We start from the raw sequence: 20,276 nt of genomic DNA on the forward strand, positions 1-20,276 counted from the left end.
ATATTTTAGTGGGAACAGCAGATTCGCGTCTCACGCTGGTGGAATTGCCCATTTTTTTGTTTTTTTTTCTTTCTCCCGACTGTGCAAAGCTGAAATCACGCATGTTAAATGTGCATACGATGCGACAGACCTGTATAAGAGAAAAGAGTTGATAAAGGATGATGAGATTCACCCCAAATCAGGGGGAGGTGGGGAGATGGAAAAGACAGAGGCCGTCAACTCACATGGAGCTGAAAGACCACTGTGGCAAAGTACCTGCTTCTCCTCAGCAAGCTCAGTCCTTTTTAGCCTTGGAGACACCAGCTTGGGCAAAGCAAATCCTTCCAGGTAGCACAGGGTCTGGCTGATCCTTACCTTAGTCAGTCCCTTGTGCTGGTTTTCTCCCCTTCTGGGGACAGGGCGCAGTCTTCCTTGCTGGAAGGGTTCGGAGCCTTGCTGCACCTAACTTGCTGGCAGCTTCTCTGCTTCTCTCACTCTCCCCCCTGCTTCCACGCCAGGGATGGTTTAAAAATGTCTCCAGCAATTGGGGCCAGCTGAACCTAATTTGTTACCTGGTAACTCCTTTTCCAGCTGAACCTTATTTCCTCATGGCTATCTCTCCCCAGTGGATAGGGAGAGGCCTTTTAACTCCCTGGGACTAATTACTACCCCTCCTTTTGTAGCCATTTGTCCTGGGTTTGCCACACCACACTGAAGAAAATGGTACAAACTGTGGGAATTAGCTAATGTATTTACAAAAAATCTTTGGTGAGCCCTAGACAAGACATTTATGGCATTACTCACCTGTGTGGATTTTCTTATGTTTTATAAAAGCTGAGCTCCAACAAAAGCTTTTCCCACACTCAGAGCACGAGTAGGGTCTCTCGCCCGTGTGAATTCTCTGATGTATGCTGAATGTTGAGCTCCCACTAAACCTTTTCCCACACTCAGGGCATGTGTAGGGTGTCTCCCCAGTGTGGATTCTTTGATGTGCCAACATGTGTGACTTGTGTTTGAAGCTTTTCCCACACTCAGAGCATGTGTACGGTCGCTCTCCCGTGTGGATTCTCTGATGTGTGGTAAGCTGTGACCTCTGGCTGAAGCTTTTCCCGCACTGAAGGCATGTATAGGGTCGCTCTCCTGTGTGCACTCTCAGATGTGTGATGAGGTGAGAGCGGAGTTTGAAGCTGTTCCCGCACTCAGAGCACATATAGGGTCGCTCTCCTGTGTGGATTCTCTGATGTGCGAGAAGATGTGATCTGTTTATAAAGCTTTTCCCGCACTCTAGGCACGTGTAGAGACGCTCTCCTGTGTGGATTCTCTGATGTTTGTTGAGGCTTGAGCTCTGGCTGAAGCTTTTCCCACACTCAGAGCACATGTAGGGTCGCTCTCCTGTGTGGACTCTCTGATGTTTGATCAGGTCCGAGCGCCTACTGAAGCTTTTCCTGCACTCAGAACACATGTAGGGCCGTTCTCCTGTGTGGATTATCTGATGTGTGATGAGGTTTGAGCTTTGACTAAAACTTTTTCCACACTCAAGGCATGTGTAGGGTCTCTCTCCCATGTTCATTCTTTCACGTCTAATAACATCGGAGCCGCTACAGAAGCTTTTCTCTGGCCTATGCTGACTCTCACAGGCTTCTGCCTCTGCACAACTCCAAGAAACTTTCCCTTTGGATCTTCCTGCTAATGTCCCATGTCGTTCTACTTGCTCAGCATCTTCCTGGTGGGGACTCTTCTCCTCGTTCTCAATCAGCATCCCATCTCCTGGAAGGATAGAAAGAGAATCCAGACATAGGTCACTCCCTGTGCTGTGGAGAGAGGAAACCTCAGTGAGAGGAATGGGAAAAGGTGGGAACAAACCAAAATAAGTGCTGGAGAGATCAAACAAAGAGGATTTGATTTGTACCCTCTCCCCGCCCTTCCCAAAGCCCTTCCCTGGAGGAGAGAGAATAGAGGATCATTTGTGAGTCTACATCCCACTCAGGGGGAAGGAAGATTGGGGTGGGAGCTACAGCCAGATGTCAGTCAGGAGAGGTGGTAAATCATGAGTGACATCTGCCATGAGGATGCCACACCTGCTGGGAACAATTCTGAATTAGGGGAGCTCATAAGATCTTTGTAGGGAATCCCAAACATTTCCTTCATTTGTGGACAGTTTCTCAGTTGGTTTAACAGATGTCTCACCTATCTGGGCACCTTTCTGGAGCTCTCTTTCTTCAGAGCCCTGGACATCTTGGATCCACAGCTCTTCCCCTCGTTCCAGCTGGGAGATCACATCAGGTTTGGAAACTGGAAACCCTGCATAAGAGAATAAAAATGAAGAAGATCAGCTGAAGATCAAGCCTGTATCCCGAGAAAGGGAAAACGGTCCTCAGGTAGCAGTTTTAGACCGAGCTGGATGAGCAAGCGTCTCAGAGGGGTGATTAAGAAAAAACAGAAAGCGTACAAGGAGTGGAAGATGGGAGGGATCAGCAAAGAAACCTACCTTATTGAGGTCAGAGGGTGTAGGGATGCAGTGAGAAAGGCCAAAAGCCGGGTAGAGATGGACCTTGCGAAGGGAATTAAAACCAATAGTAAAAGGTTTTTTAGCCATATAAATAGAAAGAAAACCAAGAAAGAAGAAGTGGGACCGCTTAAAACTGTAAACGGAGTGGAGATTAAGGATAAGCTAGGCATGGCACAATATCTAAACGAATATTTTGCCTCGGTCTTTAATGAGGCTAATGAAGGGCTTAGGAATAGTGGCAGAGTGACTGATGGGAATGAAGGTGCGGGGTTGGAAATTACAGTATCCGAGGTAGAAGCCAAACTTGAACAGCTTAACGGTAGTAAATCAGGCGGCCCGGATAATCTTCATCCTAGAATATTAAAGGAATTGGCGAGTGAAATTGCAAGCCCGTTAGCGATAATTTTTAACGAATCTCTAAACTCGGGGGTTGTACCGTTTGACTGGAGATTAGCTAATATAGTTCCTATTTTCAAGAAGGGGAAAAAAAGTGACCCGGGTAACTACAGGCCTGTTAGTTTAACATCTGTAGTATGTAAAGTCATGGAAAAAATATTAAAGGAGAGAGTAGTTACGGACCTTGAGGTCAATGGCAATTGGGACAAATTACAACATGGTTTTACGAAAGGTAGATCGTGCCAAACCAACCTGATCTCCTTCTTTGAGAAAGTAACAGATTTTTTAGACAAGGGAAATGTGGTGGATCTAATATATCTTGATTTCAGTAAGGCGTTTGATACGGTACCGCATGAAGAATTACTGGTTAAATTGGAAAAGATGGGGATCGAAATGAAAATCCAAAGGTGGATAAGGAACTGGTTAAAGGGGAGACTGCAGCGGGTCGTATTGAAAGGTGATCTGTCGGGTTGGAGGGAGGTTACCAGTGGAGTTCCTCAAGGTTCAGTTTTGGGTCCGATCTTATTCAATCTATTTATCACTGACCTCGGAACCAAAAGTAGGAGTGGGCTGATAAAGTTTGTGGATGACACAAAGTTGGGAGGTATTGCCAATTCGGAGAAGGATCGGGATATCCTCCAGGGAGATTTGGATGACCTTGTAAACTGGAGTATTAGTAATAGGATGAAATTCAATAGTGAGAAGTGTAAGGTTATGCATTTAGGGATGACTAACAGGAATTTTAGTTATAAGCTGGGGACGCACCAGTTGGAAGTAACGGAAGAGGAGAAGGACCTCGGAGTCCTGGTTGATCGCAGGATGACTATGAGTCGGCAATGTGATGTGGCCGTTAAAAAAGCTAATGTGGTCTTGGGATGCATTAGGCGAGGTATTTCTAGTAGAGATAAGGAGGTGCTAGTCCCGTTATACAAGGCGTTGGTGAGACCTCATTTGGAGTACTGTGTGCAGTTTTGGTCTCCCATGTTTAAGAAGGATGAATTCAAACTGGAACGGGTACAAAGAAGGGCCACTAGAATGATCCGAGGAATGGAAAGCCTGTCGTATGAAAGGAGACTTGAGGAGCTCGGTTTGTTTTCCTTAACCAAAAGAAGGTTGAGAGGAGATATGATTGCTCTCTTTAAATATATCAGAGGGATAAATACTAGGGAGGGAGAGGAATTATTTCAGCTCAGTACTAATGTGGACACGAGAACAAATGGATATAAATTGGCAGTCGGGAAGTTTAGGCTTGAAATTAGACAAAGGTTTCTAACCATCAGGGGAGTGAAATTCTGGAACAGCCTACCGAGGGAAACAGTGGGGGCGAAGGACCTCTTTGGCTTTAAGATTAAGCTTGATAAGTTTATGGAGGGAATGATTTGATAGGAGAACGTGATTTAGTCAATAGGTCAATAACGTGCGACCACTGGTAATTAGTACCGAGGGTCAATGTTGGGATATTGAAAGTCTTTTTCCTGAGTGTCTGGCTGGAGAGTCTTGCCCGCATGCTCGGGGTTCAGCTGATTGCCATATTTGGGGACGGGAAGGAATTTTCCTCCACGGTAGATTGGCAGTGGCCCTGGAGGTTTTTCGCCTTCCTCCGCAGCATGGGGCAGGGGTCGCTTGCTGGAGGATTATCTGCTACTTGAAGTCTTTAAATCAGGATTTGGGGACTTCAACAGCTGAGTCAAGGGAGAGAATTATTTCAGGAGTGGGTGGGTCAGCTTTTGTGGCCTGCATCTTGCGGGAGGTCAGACTAGATGATCATAATGGTCCCTTCTGATCTTAAGTTCTATGATTCTATGAATTTGAAGGATACTTGTCATAAAGAGAATTCCATGATTTTACCCTCAGCTCATTTTTAAGCATCCCGAGGCCAACTTCTTGGGGTCCAAACAGCAGGACAGTTATTATTATTAATCATGTTCATTACATTAATGCCTAAGGGTCAATAAAAATGGGCCCTCATTGTTCTAGGCATTGTATAAATATAGAGTAATAAATTCTCCATGCCCTGAGGAATTTACAATCCAAATAGACAGGACACACTCCGGGTGATGGAAGGAATTAGAATACACGAGCAGAGTGAACAATGTAATGGCAGACAGATATGATAAACACAGGTATATCTTGATACTATTGTATTTAACTGCGATGGCGTACACAATCCCCACACTGAGCCTGATGGGGTTAAAGGACACTACGGGGTACAGGCAGCCCTGCCCCCTGGCCTGTGGTGCATGCTTCGGCTGGAGGAGCAGGTTAGAAGATGCTCAGAAGTCCAGAGAAGTGGGGGAGAGGGAACAAGTTAAGGGAAAACAGGTCCTTCTCCTGAAGAGCCACATGGAAGGTTGAACCTGGGATGGAATCAGTCTGGTAAGGCCCCCAGGCCGTGCCTTCTCCCAGCCAGAAGACTCCACAGGATCTGGTCTTTTGAACTCTGGGGGGAAGCTTGAGTGGGTGATGAGACACTCACCAGAGACCTCGGCAGAGGCCATTGCCATGGTGAAGAACTATCTGATGTCCCTTTGGTCCAAAGCTGAAATGCCAAAAGTCAGACTGGTGCACCGCTGGGGCCTCAAGTACCCCTGAGCCCAAAGCTCACTGACGCTATCCAGGGGGATTTGGGTACTGAATCCTAGCAGAGGGGGATACAAAGGCCAATAGAGGAGACTGGAAGCCCACCCTCAGCTAGCCAGGAGACATTTGGGTCAAGCAGAAGGGGCCATGCTACTCAGGAGAATTAATGCAAAACCTCTTTATCTCATGGGGGCTGTTTTGCATATGAGCAGCCAGGCCGTTTCAGATGGGACTGCCCATTCATGGACTATAATTATGCACAGGCCTGGACAGTGGATCACTGGACTCAAACATTAGTCCCCTTGCTAGTGAATGGAGTAAACATAAAAGGATTGAAAGACTCTGTCTGCAGCCAGACCTTAGTCAGGGAGTGGTTGGTGGGGTCAGGAGGAGAATCTAGGTGCATGGTCCTCCTCCAGTGCAGGGGTCGGCAACCTTTCAGAAGTGCTGTGCCGAGTCTTCATTTATTCACTCTAATTTAAGGTTTCGCGTGCCAGTAATACATTTTAACATTTTTAGAAGGTCTCTTTCTATAATATATAAACTAAACTATTGTTGTATGTAAAGTAAATAAGGTTTTTAAAATGTTTAAGAAGCTTTATTTAAAATTAAATTAAAATGCAGAGTCCCCCGGACCGTTGGCCAGGAACCGGGCAGTGTGAGTGCCACTGAAAATCAGCTCGCGTGCCACCTTTGCCACGAGTGCCATAGATTGCCTACCCCTGCTCCAGAGTATCCATGGGGACATGCAACCCTGTCCAATTAGACAAGTGCAACTGACTCTGCAAGACCACACTGAGACAGTGCAGGCCAGAGTGGCCAAAGACCTGGCCTCTCTGGTCATACTTCGGCATGACTGGAAGTTTTTCAGGGAGGATGTCCAGGGATGGCCTGGAGCATCTGTAGAGGGGCTAGAGCTGGACTAGAAGAACCAGGAGGACAGGAGATGGCCATGGTGGTCAAGAGGGAGTGCCATGAGGAGATGGCTCCATTGGAGGCCAAAGATCCAGGAGAAGGACCACCCTCATGGGCAAATGACTTTTCATCTGAACTTAACCGGAGCAGTAGGGGACATGGGAAGGGCAGAACTACAGAACAACTAATGTAGTGCGGTATGTTATACAGTCAAGAAAGAAACTGAAGACCCAGGGGGCACTTGCAAGGGAAAAGCTGCAAACGGCACAACACAGCCAGGAGCAGATCTACAACAAGGCCCATCTCTGAGAGTTCCAACCTGGAGACTGAGCGATACTTCTGCTGCTGACACTGAAATTCCTTTCTTTATCAAAGTCCTTACAGACCCATAAAAGGTGATTGATTGTTTCTTCCACCTTACAGAGCTCACGTAATCCATCTTTGTGTCTATTTACTTTAAAAAGACTTTTGTTTATGCCACAGTGGCCAGTTAGTACTCTAAACAAAATCGTTTCATTTTTCCTAACCAGGCTCTGATGTACGTCCTTATGATCAACTCTAGGGCACAATTCAAAAATTCTTCTCTCTCTTCTTTTCTTAATCCAAAATTTTTGACATTCCTCTTTGTTGTATTTTTCTGTACTAGGCTTTCATTTCTAATTTATCTGCCATTTCATTTCCTGTTATCCCGATATGCTGCAGCATCCAAGCTAACGCTACATGTATCGCCATCTCTACTCTGTTCTTAGAAATATAATTTCATTGATTAAATCACTTCTACATACTGAGACATCCTTTTTTATCACCATAAGGCCTGAGACTGAGTAAAAAAAAATTACTACCGTTGTTGGGCATCTATCCCAGATTCAATTTGATGCTCGTATTATTGCTACTACTTTGACTGTCATGACAGCTGCAAAATCAGATATTCTTTTAGATATACTAATTCCAATTTTTGGTGTACAATATTTTACCTCTACTACTTCTGGTTTTTTCTTGTTTGGATCCATCTGTATATATTTGACAAAACTGACTCCACTTTTTGTCTATGTATTGGTACATTTAATTTTTAATAGCTACTGTGACTCTGTAGGGAATATGTGGGACACTTTATGATATTGTTGATACCAATGTCTTCCTACCTCTAGAGTGACTTTTCTACAATGAAGCTCTGAATTTAGGGCTGAATGACCCATCCAAGCTGTGGATGTATTCCGGAGGGACTCTCAAGCCAGAAAATTCGTCACTCCTGCTAAGAACCTGATATATGGACTTTTAAGTCTTTATATGTACATAACTGCTTTACCATTTAACATCTCTCTTCTTGTTCTTTGTCTTTATAGTAAACCTTTAGTTTTAAACACTAAAGGACTGGCTGGAAGCGTGGTATTTTGGGTAAGAGCCAAACTTATACTGACCTGGTATGTCCAGACTGCGATCGATTTTTCGGGGATCGATATATCGCATCTCATCTAGACACGATGTATCGATCCCCGAACACTCTCCCGTCAACCCTGGAACTCCACCGGAGCGAGCGGCGGTAGCGGAGTCGACATGGGGAGCCATGGACGTCGATCCCGTGCCATGAGGACCTGAGGTAAATCGATCTAAGATACTTTGACTTCAGCTACGCTATTTACGTAGCTGAAGTTGCATACCTTAGATGGATACCCCCCTAGTGCAGACCAGCCCTAACTTCTCACTGTCCTGGACCTAGGTGCTGATTGGGAGCCAGAGAACTAGAATGCAATAAAGGAAGCCATGTGATTTCTTTTTTCAGCTTTTCGATAACCTGTGTGAAGGATCAGAAGCACAGTTGTTTTCCAGTGGGCCAGCTTACCTCTATTATATTCACTGCTTTGCATTATATTCTGCTTTATTATATTCAGCAGTAATGCAAGGACCTACAGGCTTGTTTCCTGTAAGACACTGGCTTCAGCAGTTAGCATGAGGCTTGAGACCTATGAACTTCGGTATAGATAAACTTACGTAACTCGTAAGTTTTGGAGAACTGGAAGAAGAGTGTAGGGGGTGGAATTTTGTCCATAATGACATCAGCCAACCACAGAATGTGAACTGACACCAGCTTCTGGAAGGTTTTGGACGGAACATCTGACTGCAAAAGTGTCATGGCAATGAATTGACATATATGATACTGGGGTGAAATCATTAATACACTAACCCAGGGGTCTCAAACATGCGGCCCGCGGGCCGCATGCGGCCCGCGGAGCTCTTCCCTGCGGCCCGCGGAGCTCCCCAGGGGAGCTCCGCAGGGGCCCCCAAGAGAAAAGCAGAGGCTTCCGCCTCCGCCCCTCTCCTGGAGCCTCGGCGCATAGAGCGCCGAGTCTCCGTCCGAGCGCCTGAGCCCCGCCCCGATCCGAGCCGCGTGGGGAGGGGGCGGGGCTGGGAGCTCTGGGCTGAGCGCTGCGCTCGGCGTGGAGCTCACAGCCCCGCCCCCTCACCACGCGGCTCTGAGCGGGACGGAGCTCAGGCCTCGCCGGAGACACGCTCGGGTAAGGGGGGGGGAAGCGGGGCCCGGGCCGGGGTGTGGGGGAGGGAAGCGGGGCCGGGGCCGGGCCGGGGGAAGGGAAGCGGGACCCACCGGGCCCGGGCCGTGGGGGGGGGGGAGGGAAGCGAGACCCGCCGGGCCGGGGGGTGGGGGAGGGAAGCGGGACCCGCCGGGGCTGGGCCGGGCCGGGGGGCATGGGCGGCAGGTTATATATTTGTGTGGGGCCCGGGCCCCAGCAATATTCAGGGCTGGGCGCCCTGCTCCAGCAATAGTTGGAGCTGGGTCTCTTCCCCCCCCCCCCGGTCCTGCCTGGATCGGCCCCGGCCACCGCAGGTCTCCCCCCGCCGCCGCGACCCTGCCTGGAGCAGGTCCCAGCCCCCGCCTGCCACCCCCCCTCCGCCGCATTGTGTTGCGTCCCTGCCTGACAGAACGCAGCGCGCCTCTCCCCTGCCTGCTGCCCGGAGGGCTCCCAGCAGATTTGCTGTCTGCTGCCGCAGGGTCCTAGTGCCTGCCCTCCGCCAGTACTGGCAAGGCAGGCTGCCCTTACCCTGAGCCTCTCCAACCCCAAACCCTCAGCCCCAGCCAGAGCCCTCATTCCCCCCGCACCCTAATCCTCTGCTCCAGCCCTGAGCACCCCCACATCATGAACCCCTCATCCCCCTGCACCCTAATCCTCAGCCCCAGCCAGAGCCCTCATCCCCCCGCACCCTAATCCTCTGCCCCAGCCCTGAGCGCCCCCACATCATGAACCCCTCATCCACAGCCCTCACCCCACTCCAAACCTCTTCCCTAGCCCTGAGCCCCCTCGCATCATGAACCCCTCATCCACAGCCCTCACCCCACAGCCCAACCCTCTTCCCTCTTCCCTAGCCCTGAGCCCCCTCCTGCATCATGTACCCCTCACCCTCAGCCCCACAGCCCTCACCCCTGCACTCCCTCCTATCCCCAAACTCCGTCCCAAAGCCTGCACCCCCACCCCCTGCCGCAGCCTGGAGCCTGCATCGAGCACAGAGCCTGCATCCAGACCCCCTCCCCCACCCAAACTCCCTCCCAGAGCCTTAGGCAGTAAATCTAAGTGCGTGTTTTATCCTTTGAGTGAGGTGCATTACTGAGTGTATATATTTATTAAAACTGCGCGCGCTTAGGGGAGGAGGTGGAGAAGAGACAGGGCAGGGGCGGGGCCTCATGGAAGGGGTGGATTGGGGGTGGGGCCAGGGGCAGCAAGGGGGCGTGTCAGTGATGCGGCCCTCAGGCCAATGCACTAGTCCTCATGCGGCCCTCGGGGTCATTTGAGTCATTTGCACTAACCTATAGAAGAAAGACACTTGAACATTGGTAAGAGGAGAAACTACAAATAAGGAAGAGGGGAGAAACCCCTATTGAATATGCATTAGACATAGTAACATCAGAATAACGTATTATAAAAGTGACATCCCAGGACAGTAGGGGAGAGAGATGTAGCCCTTGCGAGGGGGCCAGGATGATGGCCACTGGTGAAGATAAGGAAGGTGACGGTGATGAGGAAGATAAGGGCTAACATTTCAGGTTGTTCTGCAAGGGATGGTGTGAGTATGGATGTTCAAATATACTTTCTGTATTATCTCTATCTACCTTACTGAGTTAGAGTGTGTGACTTTGCTAAATGTATTAATGTATTATTTATTTGTAAATATAAAAAAGTTCCTATAGTGTGAGTGTTGCACCTGTGCACATCGGGGTTCCCAACTGTATAATCATTTTAATAATACAGGACCCGATCTTGGGACAAGAACCTGTCAATCCTCAAAGTGATAACTGGGGGAATTTTTATTCATAATCTATAGATCAGGCTACACAATTTGTGGTTGGGAGATTTAGCTTTAGTGTTACCCATGAGTCTTGGGAGTATCTACTCTCTATTTTGCAACCTGCCCTGATCTTGGTGTTTTCAGTAAGGGCTACCCCAGGCACATAGGTCACACCTACCATCTCTTTTCTCCCCTAGAATTTATAAAATAAATCTAAATCCACCTTTGGACATGTGACTTTTTATCCATAACTAATTTTCCCAGGACTAAACGTTTTGACTGCATTTAACTTTTCCTTTTAACTTCTACACCCACATTTTAACTCAAACAGCATGTGGAGTTCTCAAGAGGTTGTGCTATACTTCATCTATTGAATTCCCAGCAATCCTCACTTTCATCATTGCAACCAAGGCTGATGGAAGCCAGAGAGGGCTGTGAGGCTGCAGACAGGCTGCTGGGGTCAGAACTGCTGAACCGGGGCTGTCTAGCGCACACACACAGACTCGGGGTGTGACCTGCATGCTGGTAGGCTGGCTATCAGCAGCCCAGGTTGGGAGCTACAGCAGCAAAGCATTAGGAGGCACCCGCGGTTGCAGGATTAGCGGTGACATAACACCCCACTAGTGTGAACTGCCCCGAACGTGATGACAGGCATTGACTTCCTAACACCCTGTCCTCTCACATGCTTTTCCTTCTCTCATCACTGCTCAGTTCCAGTGGTACCCTATACATCACCCCCCTTCGCTCCAGGTACCTACTTTCGTAACTGGTAACTTATTTTAAACTTTCCCTAGCATTGCAGTTTTTAGCAGTTTATTGACCTGCTCTTTGTTTTTACATTCAGCTACAAGATCCACACCTTGTAACCCAGTCAGCTACTTTCACAGGGTTAATGTCACCTGCTCTCATTGCTTTGGTGAGGGATCTTAGTTATAACAGTTCAGGTTAGTTATTTCCTCAGTTTGCTTCTTACTGGTATCATCATCTGGATTCTGCTTCTACTTTAGTTTTCTTTTCTATCTTGGATCCATTTTCTCTCCCTACTAGGCTTTCCTTCACTTTCCAAAGTGACTTCATTTTGGGGTCAGAAAATATTCCATCTCCAGCCCTACCTGCTTCTCTCCTCTCCGCCAAGAAATGCCCCCCGCCCTGGTCCCCCTCCTCTGGCCAGCGGGCAATCAGTTAATCACCTCTCAGGTGCAGCACATAAATTAGGTTCTCTCCTTTGCCTTACAAGGGATGGGGAGGAAGCCCCAGTACATAGGCCATCCCCTTCCAAAACCTTGCTCCAACCCCCAGTGAGGTCTACAAGCTGTGCCTCCACCAGATTATGTGCTTCATTGCTTCCACATCCCCCTTTAGCTGGCGCACCTTCTGGAGCAACTGATCCTTCTCCTGGAGCGCCCCTATCAAGTCTCCTCTGTTTCTCTCAGCTGCAAATCACACTCTTTGCATGGCTTTATCTGTTTCTTGGGTCTCAGCTACATGCGTTACCAATACTGCAGAGACAGCTTTCTCCAGGGCCTGTGTATTCACCTGTCTCCAAGCTGCTTCCTCTCTGTGGTAACAATCCTGTCCCTAGAGCCCTGCACGGATACAAAAATGTGGATCCGTATCCGATCCGCATCTGCCAGGATCAACCTGCAACCCGCTAGCTGTCTTTTACCTCTATCTGCATCTGCACCAGCAAGCTGTCGGGGGAGGAGGGGAGAGGAAGGGAGTGGAGATGAGTGAGTGGGAGGCGGGATCTTGCAGGGAAGAGGCAGCATGAAGGCAGAGACTGGGGGTAAGGGGTGGTGTGGGGTCTCGAGAAGGTAAATGCAGAAAAGTGTCTTTAAATAAATAAGTGAAGGACTTTCTAAATGTGAAATGTAGCTAGGTGGAGGGCAGGCTTGGGTTCATTTCCTCTGTCCACACTAAAGAAAGAGTTAAATGTCAGAAACGGAGCTCCCAAGCCAGACAATAATAGACAGGAGGATTTCAAAGAGTTGGGAGTGAGGATGTTGCATATTTGGGTAATACCACCCTCCTCCACCACATACATAGACACCATACCCCTCAAGTTCTGCATCCCCAAGAGGGAGCAACTTTAAAAACTAAAGGCAAATACAGGTCTGCAGGAGGCTGATGTCTACAGGAGGCTAACTGCTTGGCGGGTGTGCACCATCGCAGGACTACAGACGAGTCAGGCTCAAGGAGGTCCTTCTGGGAGTCCTGTCTGCTGCTGCCGTGTGCCACCCAGGGGAGCCCCGGCTGACTGGCTGCCATGTCCAGAGCCTGCAGGCAGCCGTGGCAGCGCCTGTGCTGAGACGGTGGGAGGAAGGAGGCTCCACACGCTGGGGTGGCCCCAAGAACACGTGCAGAGGGGGTGCACCCACCCAGGAGAAAGGCAGAGCTGCTGCTGCCTGTACGCTGAGCTTCTCTTGCTCCCATCCCTCAGCACAAGGGGCAGATTTGGGGGGCGCAAGCCTGAGCAAGAGCTGGAGAGAGGAGACAGTCAGAGGCTGCGCACAGCGGCAGGAGGACTAGACGGGCAGAAGAGTAGACCAGAGTCAAGAGGCGTTGCTTTGAGGTAATGAAGAAATAACCCACCCCCTTATTTAGAGCCATGCACGGTTGTATCCGCAGCTGCTCCACTATCCACAGAAACATTCCACAGATCTCCGCATCCGTGGATTTGCAGGGCTCCACCTGTCCCCCCATTTCTCCCCATCTCCTACCAAGTAGGTCTTCTGGGTGGATGTGTGCTCTCCCGCCGTTTGCCTGTAACGACTGCGTTTGCACTGCGGGTTACCCACACACTTTCCTGCTCCCCCATTCCACCCCCGCAGTGGTCATCTAGGATCCCTTTGTAGGGCCCATCCATTCTCCACCCACAAACATCATATTTCGTTAACTTCCTTCTTGCTCCCTGACCAGGAGTCCCCACCCCACAACAGAATTCTGTAAACCCATACTCCTAGGGTGACCAGATGGCCCAGTATTTCTTTGTCCTGCGTCCCGACTGATGTACTATCAGGACACTATTTGTCCCAATATTGTAGGGTTGCTTGCCAGGCGTCCCATTGACACAGGCTCCCTACCTGGCTCTGCACAGCTCCCTGGAAGTGGGGACAGCTCCCTCTGGGTCCTAGGTGCAGGGATGGCCAGGGGGGGCTCTGTGTGCTGCCCATGCCATAAGCGTGCAGGGGCAGCACCTGCAGGCAAGGCAGCACGCCCAGCCGCCTGGCTGCGCCTTCACCTAGGACCCAGAGGGAGATGTCACCTCTTCCAGGGAGCCGCCTGAGGTAAGCCCTGCCCAGAGCCTGCACCCTCCCCCATACCCCAACCCCCAGCCCTGAGTCCCCTCCCACACCTAAACTCCCTCCTGGAGTCAGCACTCCGAACCCTCTCCCGTGCCCCAGCCCTGAGACCCTCTCCCTGTAGCAGGGGCTGGAGCCGGGGCCATGCGCCCCCGACTGACCCATGGCTTGCAGCAGGGGCCGGAGCCAGGACCATCCACCCCCAACTGACCCACGGCTTGTAGTGGGCAGCTTGCGGCGGGACTGGAGCTGGGGGCTGCAGCCAGGGCCATGCGTCCCCAACTGACCCACAGCTTGAAGCAGTGGCTGGAGCTAGGGCACCACCGACCAATCCACGTGTGAAAGGGCTGAGATCCCCCACAGCTCCAGAACCCCAAAACCTCTTCCTCTTCCTACTGACCCACCCTGCCCCCTTCCTGAGTGCCCTTCCTCCCACTGCTTTCAGACCTCCCCACCTGCTGGCACCCCAGCAATCTCTACTCCCCTTCCCCTGCCCTTCCACTGCTCCGTTTCCCTTTCACCCATGAGAGACTCCTGAGAGGCACCTCCTATGCTCGCCGATCAAAAGATGGGCTCATCTGACTGTCACGCTGTCCATGCGCCAAGTAGTTCCCCTCTTTACTGGACTGTATCTAGAATTGTACCAGCTGCACAGATTCCCCTCCAAATGAGAAAGAGGTGAAAGCTCTACTTATTCATTAGTTTTAATGCATCCAAGTATAAATTAAACTAAATTTAATAAATCATGTATTTTTCAAAATGGCCAACAAATACACACATGTCCAGAAATGACACCGAGGAATGACATGAAGCAAAAAGCGGGGCATGGAAACCTGTCAAAAATTACAGGCTGAGTAAAGGCCTAGAGTTATTACTACTTGGGTTCTGTAGGGACCCCACAGCTTTTAATAACCAGGGGACAGGAATCCTTACCCAGTGAGGCCACAGTGGCATAGTTCTCCTGCATGACCTCCCTGTAGAGGGCTCTCTGAGCAGCGTCTAGCAGAGCCCATTCCCCCTCCGTGAAGTACACAGCCAGCTCCTCAAAGGTCACCAGCCCCTGAAAAAACAAGAGTCGCACACTCAGTGCCAACACCATTATTCACAGGACAGTAGGACCAGTAAAATGAATGCTCTGGAAGAGACATGGTAGCAGAGTCCCTCCCTATCCCACTCAGAGAAGCCAAATGGGTGAGGGGAGTAAGAGAGAGCCCTTTGTCCCTGCCAGCACACACAGGAAGCAAGGGTCTTAGAATCATAGAATCACAGAATATCAGGGTTGAAAGGGACCTCAGGAGGTCATCTAGTCCAACCCCCTGCTCAAAGCAGGACCAATCCTCAACTAAATCATCCCAGCCAGGGCTTTGTCGAGCCTGACCTTAAAAACCTCTAAGGAAGGAGATTCCACTACCTCCCTAGGTAACCCATTCCAGTGCTTCACCACCCTCCTAGTGAAAAAGTTTTTCCTAATATCCAACCTAAACCACCCCCTCTGCAACTTGAGACCATTACTCCTTGTTCTGTCATCTGGTACCACTGAGAACAGTCTAGAACAGGGGTCGGCAACCTTTCAGAAGTGGTGTGCCGAGTCTTCATTTATTCACTCTAATTTAAGGTTTCGCGTGCCAGTAATACATTTTAATGAAGGTCTCTCTCTATAAGCCTATAATATAGAACTAAACTATCGTTGTAAGGAAAGTAAATAAAAGTTTTCAAAATGTTTAAGAAGCTTCATTTAAAATTAAATTAAAATGCAGAGCTCCCTGGACCGGTGGTCAGGACCCGGGCAGTGTGAGTGCCACTGAAAATCAGCTCGTGTGCCGCCTTCAGCATGCGTGCCATAGGTTGCCTACCCCTAGCCTAGATCCATCCTCTTTGGAACCCCCTTTCAGGTAGTTGAAAGCAGCTATCAAATCCCCCCTCATTCTTCTCTTCTACAGTTCCCTCAACCTCTTCTCATAAGTCATATGCTCCAGCCCCCTAATCATTTTCGTTGCCCTCCACTGGACTCTTTCCAATTTTTCCACATCCTTCTTGTAGTGAATCATAGAATCATAGAATCATAGAATCTCAGGGTTGGAAGGGACCTCAGGAGGTCATCTAGTCCAACCCCCTGCTCAAAGCAGGACCAAACCCAACTAAATCATCCCAGCCAGGGCTTTGTCAAGCCTGACCTTAAAAACCTCTAAGGAAGGAGATTCCACTACCTCCCTAGGTAACCCATTCCAGTGCTTCACCACCCTCCTAGTGAAAAAGTTTTTCCTAATATCCAACCTAAACCTCCCCCTCTGCAACTTGAGACCATTACTCCTTGTTCTGTCATCTTCTACCACTGAGAACAGTCTAGATCCATCCTCTTTGGAACCCCCTTTCAGGTAGTTGAAAGCAGCTATCAAATCCCCCCTCATTCTTCTCTTCTGCAGACTAAACAATCCCAGTTCCCTCAGCCTCTCCTCATAAGTCATGTGCTCCAGCCCCCTAATCATTTTTGTTGCCCTCCGCTGGACTCTCTCCAATTTATCCACATCCTTCTTGTAGTGTGGGGCCCAAAACTGGACACAGTACTCCAGAATGATCACGAGGAGAATGATCACGTCCCTTGATCTGCTGGCAATGTTCCTACTTATAAAGCCTAAAATGCCATTAGCCTTCTTGTCAACAAGGGCACACTGTTGACTCATATCCAGCTTCTCGTCCATTGTAATCCCTAGGTCCTTTTCTACAGAACTGCTGCCTAGCCACTCAGTCCCTAGTCTGTAGCAGTGCATGGGATTCTTCCGTCCTAAGTGCAGGACTATGCACTTGTCCTCATTGAACCTCATCAGATTTCTTTTGGCCCAATCCTCTTATTTGTCTAGGTCCCTCTGTATCCTATCTCTAGCCTCCGGCATATCTACCATTCCTCCCAGTTTATTGTTATCTGCAAACTTGCTGACGGTGCAGTCCACACCATCCTCCAGATCGTTAATGAAGATATTGAACAAAACCAGCCCCAGAACCGACCCTTGGGGCACTCTGCTTGATACCGTCTGCCAACTAGACATAGAGCCATTGATCACTACCTATTGAGCCAACAATCTAGCCAGCTTTCTATCCACCTTATAGTCCATTCATCCAGCCCATACTTCTTTAACTTGCTGGCAAGAATACTGTGGGAGACCGTATCAAAAGCTTTGCTAAAATCAAGGAATAACACATCCACTGCTTTCCCCTCATCCACAGAGCCGGTTATTTCATCATAGAAGGCAATTAGGTTAGTCAGGCATCACTTGCCCTTGGTGAATCAATGCTGACTGTTCCTGAGCACTTTCCTCTCCTCTAAGTGCTTCAAAATTGATTCCCTGAGGACCTGCTCCATGATTTTTCCAGGGATTAAGGTGAGGCTGACTGGCCTGTAATTCCACAGATCCTCCTTCTTCCCTTTTTTAAAGATGGGCACTACACTAGCTTTTTTCCAGTCATTCGGGACCTCCCCCAATCGCCATGAGTTTTCAAAGATAATGGCCAGTGGCTCTGCAATCACATCCGCCAACTCCTTTAGCACCCTCGGATGCAGTGAATCTGGCCCCATGGACTTGTGCTCATCCAGCTTTTCTAAATAGTCCCAAACCACTTCTTTCTCCACAGAGGGCTGGTCACCTCCTCCCCATACTGCATTGCCCCGTGCAGCTGTCTGGGAGCTGACCTTGTTCGTAAAGACAGAGGCAAAAAAAGCATTGAGTACATTAGCTTTTTCCACATTCTCTGTCACTAGGTTGCTTCCCCCATTCAGTAAGGAGCCCACACTTTCCCTGACCTCCTTGTTGCTAACATACCTGTAGAAACCCTTCTTGTTACTCTTAACATCCCTTGCTATCTGCAACTCCAAGTGTGATTTGGCCTTCCTGATTTCACTCCTGCATGTCTGAGCAATACTTTTATACTCCTCCCAAGACATTTGTCCAGTCTTCCACTTCTTGTAAGCTTCTTTTTTGTGTTTAAGATCAGTAAGGATTTCACTGTTAAACCAAGCTGGTCGCCTGCCATATTTACTATTCTTTCTACACATCGGGATTGTTTGTTCCTGCAACCTCAATAAGGATTCTTTAAAATACAGCCAGCTCTTCACATTTATCACACACCAGAGGCTGATACAGGACATGGAACCCCAGCAGGAATCCCAAACCCACACCATAAAAAAGAAATAGATACCAAAGGGAGGAAAGGGGAAGTGGACAGGAAAGAATATAAGTCAGCAGCTGGGAATGGTAGAAAATTCATAAGAGAAGCAAAGGGACAGAAGGGGAAATCTATGCCCAGCAGAGTTAAGGAAAATAGAACGGTTTTCTTGTAAATATATTAACATAAAGAATCCTAACATTGGTACTGCTCAAATACTGGGATAGAATTATCAGTGATAATACAGAAAAGGCAAAAGTGTTCAGTGAATACTTCTGTTCTGTACCTGGGGAAGAGGCAAGACAATAGTAATATCGTGATGATGATACTGACACTCTCTACATTCCACTAAAACCTCATGAGGATGTTAAACAGTAGCTACTAAAGTTGGACATATTTAAAATCAGCAGGTCCAGATAACTTGCATTCAGGAGTTTTAAAAGAATTGGCTGAGGAGTTGCTGGACCATTACAGTTGATTCTCAGTGGGTCTTGGAACACTGGGAAAACTCCAGAAGAATGGAAGAAAAATAGTCCCGTGTCAATACTCAGAAGGTTTAAAAAGAGATGAAAAGTAATGATAGGACTGTCCATCTGACATTGATACCAGACAAGATAATGGAGCATCTCATAATTGGTATTAACAAAAAATTTAATTATATTACCCTCCTTTATCACCAGCAACCACACACCACAGAACAAAAACACTAACCCAGGAACCTATTCTTGCAACAAAGCCCGATGCCAATTCTGTCCACATATCTATTCAAGTGACATCATCACAGGACCTAATCACATCAGCCACGCCATCAGAGGCGCGTTCACCTGCACATCTACCAATGTGATATATGCCATCATGTGCCAGCAATGCCCCTCTGCCATGTACATTGGCCAAACTGGACAGTCTCTAAGCAAAAGAATAAATGGACACAAATCAGACATCAGGAATCATAACATTCAAAAACCAGTAGGAGAACACTTCAACCTCTCTAGTCACTCAGTAACAGACTTAAAGGTGACAATCTTGCAACAGAAAAGCTTCAAAAACAGACTCCAACAAGAAACTGCTGACCTTGAATATGCAAACTAGATACCATCAATTTAGGCTTGAATGGAGACACTGAGAATGGCTGAGCCGTTACACACATTGAATCTATTTCCCCATGTTAAGTATCCTCATACCTTCTTGTCAAACTGTCTGAAATGGGCCATCTGGGTGCTGGCAGGTGAGTCTTGCCCACATGCTCAGGGTTTAACTGATCGCCATATTTGGAGTCGGGAAGGAATTTTCCTCCAGGGCAGATTGGCAGAGGCCCTGGAGGTTTTTCGCCTTCCTCTGCAGCGTGGGGCATTGGTCACTTGCTGGAGGATTCTCTGCAGCTTGAGGTCTTCAAACCACAATTTGAAGACTTCAATAACTCAGACATAGGTTAGGGGTTTCTTATAGAAGTGGATGGATAAGATTCTGTGGCCTGCATTGTGCAGGAGGTCAGACCAGATGATCATAATGGTCCCTTCTGACCTTAAAGTCTATGAGTCTATCTTGATTATCACTACGAACGTTTTTTTTCTCCTGCTGATAATTGCTCATCTTAATTAATTAGCCTCTTAGAGTTGGTAGGGCAACTCCCACCTTTTCATGTTCTCTGTATGTGTATATATATCTCCTTACTATATGTTCCATTCTATGCATCCGATTAAGTGGGCTGTAGCCCATGAAAGCTTATGCTCAAATACATTTGTTAGTCTCTAAGGTGCCACAAATATTCCTGTTCTTTTTGCGGATACAGACTAACACTGCTGCTACTCTGAAACCTATAATTAATCCCAATCAGCATAGGTTTAGATCCTAGCAAACTAACTGCATGTATTTTGGGATGAGATTAGATGTTTGGCTGATTAAGATAATAACGCTGATATAATATACGTAGACTTCTTTAAGGCATTTGACTTGGTACAGAACAATCTTTTGATTAAACAACCAGAAAAATTCAAAATTAACATTGCACACATGAAATAAATTAAAATGTGGCTGACAGGTTTCAAAATGTAACTGTAAGTGAGGAACCATGGTTGAGTAGGTGTGTTTCTAGTGGGATCTCACAAGGATCAGTTCTTGACCCTGTGCTATTTATCAATGAG

The 20,276-nt window shown here is 48.2% G+C and overlaps 1 protein-coding gene across 2 annotated transcripts in view; it reads right to left on the bottom strand.

Annotated features, from left to right (window-relative positions):
- The window catches only part of LOC123378470 (zinc finger protein 271-like), a 31,079-nt gene extending 16,114 nt beyond the window's left edge, over window positions 1–14,965 (bottom strand). The window contains exons 1-3 of one of the 2 annotated variants that reach the window (XM_045032303.1): window positions 14,911–14,965; window positions 2,167–2,280; window positions 784–1,746 (exon numbers count right to left, since the gene is read on the bottom strand). In XM_045032303.1, the coding sequence (XP_044888238.1) occupies window positions 784–1,746; window positions 2,167–2,280; window positions 14,911–14,944 (1,111 nt within the window). In that variant the 5' untranslated portion in view covers window positions 14,945–14,965. Of the gene's footprint in view, window positions 1–783; window positions 1,747–2,166; window positions 2,281–13,267; window positions 13,287–14,910 lie in introns of those variants that run through there. The other variant, XM_045032304.1, reaches the window with a different exon arrangement.
- Window positions 14,966–20,276: the final 5,311 nt, after the last annotated feature.

This window comes from Mauremys mutica, chromosome 10 (assembly GCF_020497125.1).
Source record: "Mauremys mutica isolate MM-2020 ecotype Southern chromosome 10, ASM2049712v1, whole genome shotgun sequence".
In the NCBI taxonomy this organism is placed as follows: domain Eukaryota; kingdom Metazoa; phylum Chordata; order Testudines; family Geoemydidae; genus Mauremys; species Mauremys mutica.